This window comes from Etheostoma spectabile, chromosome 16 (assembly GCF_008692095.1).
Source record: "Etheostoma spectabile isolate EspeVRDwgs_2016 chromosome 16, UIUC_Espe_1.0, whole genome shotgun sequence".
NCBI classification, from domain to species: Eukaryota; Metazoa; Chordata; class Actinopteri; order Perciformes; family Percidae; genus Etheostoma; species Etheostoma spectabile.
In genome coordinates, this window is record NC_045748.1 from 25,167,374 (window position 1) to 25,175,174 (window position 7,801).

At 45.1% G+C, this 7,801-nt stretch overlaps 1 protein-coding gene across 2 annotated transcripts in view; it reads left to right on the top strand.

Moving 5' to 3' along the window:
- il6st (interleukin 6 cytokine family signal transduce) overlaps positions 1–7,224 on the top strand; it is a 20,460-nt gene extending 13,236 nt beyond the window's left edge. For both annotated transcript variants that reach the window (XM_032540177.1, XM_032540179.1), the window contains exons 11-16: positions 471–572; positions 2,410–2,556; positions 2,665–2,805; positions 4,499–4,595; positions 5,087–5,168; positions 6,302–7,224. In XM_032540177.1, the coding sequence (XP_032396068.1) occupies positions 471–572; positions 2,410–2,556; positions 2,665–2,805; positions 4,499–4,595; positions 5,087–5,168; positions 6,302–6,889 (1,157 nt within the window). In that variant the 3' untranslated portion in view covers positions 6,890–7,224. The remainder of the gene's footprint in view (positions 1–470; positions 573–2,409; positions 2,557–2,664; positions 2,806–4,498; positions 4,596–5,086; positions 5,169–6,301) is intronic.
- Positions 7,225–7,801: the final 577 nt, after the last annotated feature.

Genomic DNA, 7,801 nt, shown 5'->3' on the forward strand with positions numbered 1-7,801 from the left:
ACTGCCTGATCCACCAGAAAGACCTGGAGACCTTGGAGTTGGAGTAGCAATCATGCTTTGGGGCTGTATTGCAGCCAGTGGCACAGGGAACATTTGGTTTCTACTCATTTCCCTCCAGTATGAAAATCAATGATCAGACTCAGACTCAAACCTGCTCATGTTGTGTGATCCATCAGTCACCAAATCTGCATTCATTTTTAGTGCAGATTGATTAGAAGAGTCTGCACTGCATTTCCTCTTCTTTTTGTCCAAAGATTCATGGTGACAGCAGCTGAAAGAGTAAACTTACTGCAAACTTGTCACAGCCACCTTTCAAGCCTACAGGGTCTGTCATACTCAAAAGATAGATTTGGGTGAAATATTACTTTACTGAGTCTCTGCTTTACTCCAAGTACATCATTTTTAAGAGTCCATGGGCTTTATTCTGTACTAACATTTCATTTAACTCTTGATCTTTATATCAAACCCAGGCCCCCTTGAGAAGTTTGTTTGCTACAAAGTATCGGTGTATCCAATATACAGAGGATGGGTTGGGAAGCCAGCAAGCAAAGAAGCCTATCTGGAGCAAGGAGGTAAGATATCAGTGACTCGTTGTAGGCAGGTCTGGTGAATATTGAAAGCAGACCAAAATTGGATTATAAAAAAAATTATTTCCAGAAACCTGCAATGATTCTTTATAATGTCTGAGAGACAGCACAATCAGCAGCTCTTTTGTGTCTTATGTGTGTCTTCATGTTCATTTTATATTGTATCAATGAATATCTTTATTTTTTTTTTTAAATGATTTTATGCAACAAATAAATTGAATGATAAGTAGTGTTTTTAAACTGCCCTCGCCACAAGTGGACTCTGTTGACTGTACACTGTACATCAGTGACTTCTGGCTGCTGCAACGTTTTTCTGATGCACTCTGGTCGATATCCACGAGGTTCACTTCCGGGATTGCTCCGGCGCCACCGGAAATTCCTTACGGATGTCTCTCTTTTCTCTTAAACAAGTTCCTTCCTGAGACTGTTCAGCCGAGGCACCGTGGCTCCAGAGCTTAGCGCCTCCCAAGATAAATGTGATTGCTTTAAAGAAAGGCCAATAAACCAGAACACGTCTTTCTCCCTTTACCAGAATGTGGTGTAGACTAGACAGACCCTCCGCCGCAGTGCTCTGGATGAAGGTCTAGCCATGCGAGTAGTCCCATTCAAGCCAAGCCCACCGTGGCGGGGGGGCAAATCTCCGCTCTCCATTGACTCCATTATCCTCCCATTGGCGTGAAGGTTTCCCCCACATCAATTTCATCTGCTAGCAAACAACAGAAAAAATGCCCAAAAGCTGCTGTGTGGTGATATTCCCTACCGACAATGTAAAGAATCCAGAACTGAAGTTTTTATTTATAAGCTGCCGACCCGAAAACCTGAAAACAAAAAGTGGAGACAAGCCAAGAGAATGGGGAGACTGTGGGATCCTGACAGAAGCTAACAATATGGCTGACGTTTGTGGCAAGCATTGTTACCAAATCAAATATCCAAATGTCCGTTTTAGGCTAACTTTATGTCTGTTAGTTAAGCTTACACAAGTAACGTTAGCTTAGGGACCGGTGTCGCAATTCAAGTCTATGGAGAGTTGTTGTTTTTTCCTCCGGTGGGGGCGGGACTTAAAATAAAATGTATGTTAACGTAGTTAATTTATGTTCTTTTACTGTTCTAACTGACTGTCAAACTGGATAATAAAAGAAAGTTCTGTGGCGTTCATTGTTTGAGAGTTTAACTTGAGCCAGACCGACAACAAAGATAGAAATCATAAGACATCTCTACAGGGATATTAGTATACAGCTGTTAAAACATAATAAAATATATGTTACACTGCTAGAATCAGCATCAGGAATTAAAAAAAAACAATAACGAACTGAACATACAGCATATCTGTTCTTTGTGAAGACAAACTAAAACCCCTGATTAATGCAACGTTACCACGACGTCCCCCGGCCACTTCTCACCGCAGAAAGCCTTTCCCTGCCAGACTAAAGCTAACAAAGTTAGCCTGAAGAAACAAGGCGCCGTTCCCAACTAACGTTATGGTTTGGAGCCGCGACGTAAGCCTGATCTCCAGCGTCTGTCTTCTCCACCCTTCTCTCACATGTATTACTGGGACTGACTGGGAAAGCCAAGATTTCCCAAACTTGCAACCTTAAAGAGGCCAACGGGTCCTCTACCTGTTCATCACCCCTCGCCATACCCGTCCTAACCCCGCGTATCTAACGGTGGTTCCACATTACATCAATTAATTTGCACGCAAGTTTTATTTATTTTTATTTCGTGTATTCTCCGTGTAAATTCATGCACCGAACCAAAGTCCGTCTGTATTGAATTCAGATTTCCATCTGAACACCGTTGCATGATGTTGCTGTTGTGGTTGCAGCTCCGTCTGAACGCCCCGTGGTCAGATTGCAAGACAAACCAGGGCGGAACCAGGCCCTGCTGGTGTGGACCGAGATTCCCCAAGGCAGTCGACGAGGCTTCATCACAAACTACACCATCTTCTACACAAGTGGAAGTGAAACACATGGTACGTCGCTGTCACGTTTTTTACACTTCCAGCTGTCTTTTTAGTTTCCTGACAGTAACCCCACCCCCGCCATCATAGCGGTTGATTTTTGGTTGTGCTCTTTTGCAGAAATAACAGTGCCAGCTAACACCACCTCGTACACTCTGGAGTCATTGTCCGGCAACACCAAGTATGACACTTGGATCAAGGCTTCAACCATCGGAGGCTCAGTCACCAGCTTTAATCACTCATTCACCACTCTGATATATGGTGAGCATACACACAAAAGCCACAATTAAGTTTCAACCCAGCATACTAATACTGCTTATCGAAAGATACAACATGGCTTTGTTGGCTAAAAACATTTTGGAATAAATCATGTATTAAGAAGAAGCATCATAAATGAGTAGGGTTGAGTATCGTTTGTTTCTTTGTTGCAGACAAAATATAGGAACACAGGGTTGACAAAAAAGTAGTTATCCTTTAATGTCATTAAAAATAAAAATGATGGGTAATAATAGGGGGTACAAGCGACCGAAATGGGTTTCCTCAGGAGGGGGGCTGGCGTCTCCCTTAGAGATAGGGTGAGAAGCTCAGTCCTCCGAGAGGAGCTCGGAGTAGAGCCGCTGCTCCTTTGCGTCGAAAGGAGCCAGTTGAGGTGGTTCAGGCATCTGGTAAGGATGCCTCCTTGGGGGTCCCTAGGGAGGTGGTCCGGCACGTCCAGCTGGGAGGAGGCCTCGGGGAAGACCCAGGACTAGTTGGAGAGATTATATCTCAAACCTGGCCTGGGAACGCCTCGGGATCCCCCAGTCGGAGCTGGTTGATGTGGCTCGGGGAAGGGAAGTTTGGGGTCCCCTACTGGAGCTGCTGCCCCCGCGACCCGATACCGGATAAGCGGATGAAGATGGATGATGGATGGATGGATGGATGGGTAATAATAGGCTAGCCTGAAGGGTGTTTTACGACCCTGTTCGTCAAGCGAGAAAATCTAATGCCAGCACTGATCTGTAACATACAGAACCTTTGCCTGAATAGAGACCTTTTTTAAATACCGCTTGTTCTGTAGTGTTGGCGGTTCAAATCTAATGCCTGCAGTGCACATAGAAGCATGAAATGAGGCACGTCAATTACCGCTTTCAGTGCGTTTGTGTAGTTAATATATCCACATTATTGGTGATTAATTATGTCAAATCTCTTTGTGAAGGTTGTTTTGTGAAAGCACTAAAAGCCAACCCTACAATATCGCCGCAATATCAACATTTATGTATTTGGTCAAAAATATTGTGAAGTATGATGTTCTCCATGTTGCCCACATGTTCCTGTTGTTCCTCTTTAGAACTTTAAGAAGATGGATCTGAAACATCCAGTGAATGCAGGGTTTCCCCCGGGTCTATTTAGGTCTTTAAATGTCTTAAATTCATATTTTATATATTGTGTTCTAGGTCTTAAATAATTATAAACGGGTCTTAATTTCCTTGCATTCATGCCACTCTACCTCTAATGTTCTTTTTTTTATTCCATGGTGTTGCAGTTCTTTCTTTGGCTAGTCCAAATATAATTAGCTGTATTAGGACTACAAATGAGAACAGACGAGATTCAGATTGTACCACAGACATAAAACTGATTCTATTCTTCAGCTATGGGGAAGTGCAGGTTGAATTTAGGGCTTAGTTGATGTGATAAAGGTTTTAAATTTCATTCATAATGCTGTTCAAAAGGTCTTCAAAAGTCTTAAACTTGGGGAAACCTGCAGAGACTCTGGAATGGCTGGTTTCATATGGACTTTGAATAAGCCAGGGAGTGTGTTAACACTCGTGTAGATGGACTTCATTCATTGACATGCATCATATTCACTTAACAGCAGCCTAACTGCTGTGGTTGAAGTATATTGACATGCCGTTTTCACTCTGTACCCAGCTTGGTTGGTGGGATGTCTCTGAATGTCCTCTGTGTTTCCCTCCAGCCCCAGGAGAGATGGAGGGCATTGTGGTCGGCGTGAGCCTCTGCTTCCTGTTCATTGTTGTCATGACCATGCTGCTCTGTGTCTACAAAAAAGACGTGTAAGTTGCACTTAAACACCCACACTGTTGCTGTCGGAGCAGTCGAGCTGTAACGATTCCAGATTTGGCTGTACAGTTAATTGTCAAATTTAAAAATATTTAATTGTCTATTGCTTTTAGAAAAACAATTTAAATGTTAAATGAAACCCGGGATACATCTACAAGTATAGCTTGGTATTGGATGCACCCTAAAAGCTTAAGGCTTTAGACTGCCCTACACTTTACTGTAGGCCCAGTTTAATATGTATATGATACCATATTAGTAGGTAAGAGGGTCCTTAGCATAAATAAGACCCGTGATTTAGAGCATACCCGACCTTAAGCCAGAGGACTGTCCACAGTGAGACTATGGACAGTGGTGAGGAGTTCACCCAAAACACTGCTCAGTCACGTGTGTGAATTAAATTATTATAGCGGTATTATTTATTGGTATTATTAACCTTTAGCGTTTCTAAGCAGATACATAACCCCCAGTGTTTTCCCTGGTACAGGATCAAGGAGAACTTTTGGCCTCCGATTCCAGACCCTGGAGAGAGCACCATCGGTAACTGGTCGCCTGAGTACCCTTTGAAAGTGAGCACTTCTTTTCAACTAGCACAGATGAGGGGGACATTTCAGCCATACATCCTGAGTGTTTACTACAACCTTTTTGCCAAAACCTTTCCTGGCCTGGCAAATAAAACAAACAGAAATCATAGTTGCAAACAAAAGCCGTCACAGTGTACTGTAGTTATTATTCTGTAAATCTACCATACTATAACAGTAGGACCTGTAGAAAGCCCATTTCTCCAGCTCCAGCCTTCTTGTCATCACTGCAGCTGACCACTGCGACCTCTCTAAACCACTCAGTAGTCTCAGCCCTATTTTCTACCAGGGGGGTCTGGTCTGCGTTCCGGAAGCGCCGGGGCCCCCGGGTCCCCCATGAGCAATCGCTGCCATTCAAGTCTATGCTTGATATTGCACCAGGCGTGTCCCAGAAGGGTACGCAGAGCAGCTCTCGACTCGGCTCCGCTAAAGACACGCGCCGGGTCTAAGAGCACGCGAGCCACTCCCCCACCCCCCATTATCAGACTGGATTTGTCTCCTCTATAACTCCACAGACCAGAATAGATTGATCCCAGTAAAGTGAAGACTTGGAGTTTAACTGCAGCAGGGGAAGGTAGATGCTAGTTTAATAAAGATGTGACTGTTCTGTAACGTACTTTTAGTGAAAATAGAATCTGCGACTCGAGCAGCAAGCCGCCCCGCGTCTGAGACGCTGCCGGTGTGGTAGGGCTAGTGGCGGAGGACGGAGCAAAACCGGGACCCTGCAAGAGCCCCCGTCTTTACATATTATGACCGTCTTTAACATTAGATGTGAGATGGTGTCAGACTTCTAGGGTATGGTAGGCTTCCACATGAATATGCATTTGTGAATTAGTCCGGCTATGCACATCTGTAACATGTTGTCGTCTTAAGATATATCAAAAAGAATTATAATATTTCTAAGTTTGTGGTCAAGTTGAATATAATTTTTTTTTTTTATCATCATCGTGATATTAACTGAATAAACACAATGCGAAAGGCTGCAACAGTTGTATGTTAGCTGAATGCTGAAAGCAGCAGAACTGAGTACACTTTAAAACCGTTATTGTGATATTTAACGTTATTGTATTTTGGATATTTTACCCATAATTCTCACTTTCTTTTGAACTTGTCCTCTACAGGCAGAGACACAGAAGGACAGCGGTCTGTCGGGCATCAGCGTGCTCGACGTGGACGTGTGTGATGGGAAGTGTGTGTTCGAGGAAGACAAGGCCGGTCTGCCTCTGAAGAAGGACAAGTATCTGTCGGAGGAGCACAGCAGCGGCATCGGCGGCTCCTCCTGCATGTCCTCGCCGCGCCAGAGCGTGTCCGACAGCGACGAGGGCGGAGACATGGCCGACACCACGGCCAGCACCGTCCAGTACTCCTCGGTGGTGGCGGCCTCCAGCGGCTATAAGGGTCAGACCCCCAACGCCCCGCCCCAGCAGGCTTTTTTCTCCCGGTCCGAGTCCACGCAGCCCCTGCTGGACTCCGAGGAGAACCCAGACATGTTGCAGCAGGAGGGCAGCAGACAGTCCCAGCGTTTCCCCCCCCGACTGCCCCGCTTCACAGACGACGCCGACCCCGCTGGCATCGCGGAGCAGCAGGAGCTGCTGGAGCCTCTGGACTTCTGTCCGCTGGGAGAGGACTCTGAGCGGGAGACGTCTGTAGACAGCCAGGCGCCGCTCTCCAGCTACATGCCTCAGCTGGGGGGGTACAGGCCACAGTAACAACATGTCGTCATCCATGGGAATTATTCAGTGCCTTTTTTTTCTTTAAAGCCTCTGAACAGCCACACGGTGTCAGTTCTTCTGGCTGATAATACCTGTGCTCATGTTGGATGTGGGCCACAGCTTAGATGGGGACTTATTAGGTCTAGGGATGTCCCGATCACTGGATCGGATGGGAGACATTTGGTCTTTTTTTATCTGATTGAGGAGCTGCATTTACTGTAATTACCGTTCTCCGATCATGTACATCAGCTTGTAGTGTTCGCTGCCTTTAACCACACACGCCCTGCGCCACAAACCACCGCCAGACTGCCTGTGTGCCGGCACTTTTAGACCAACATGGCACGGCCAGTCACCAGTGTCTGTCCAGAAAGTGTCTCCTAGCTTTCCATCCCTTGGCAACAAGTAAAAAAGTTGGCCTTAGTCTTAGTCACCCGTTTCTTACAGAAGCGGATTTCTCTAATTCTCCACTCGTCTTACGCCTGCAGGCTGTTACCCTAACCCTCCCTGGAGTCAACATCGGTGAACTCTACTCAAAAATGTACTCTGGGAACTCTTTGGGTGGCGGTTTGTTGGGACCCTAAAACAAAGAAAAGACTCACCTCCTGTATAAAGTTAAATGTATTAAGACATATGAGACATACATATAAGACATAAGCTTAAGAAATACTTTAGTTACTTTATTATTTCTGATTTTTGTAAACAAAACAAAAACGATGTGCAGCTCTATTATCTGAGCAAATACAAGTGTCGAATCGGGAAGATATTCAATGTTTTAACTCGCTGATCGGGACATCCCCAGTTAGGTCACAAATTCTTTCCAGCGATAGGTTTGATAAAGCTGTCATTTGTCCCGCCCTAACAGGTGCAACAACACTAACACGAGGCTTAGGAAGATGTCAATCCCCCCCC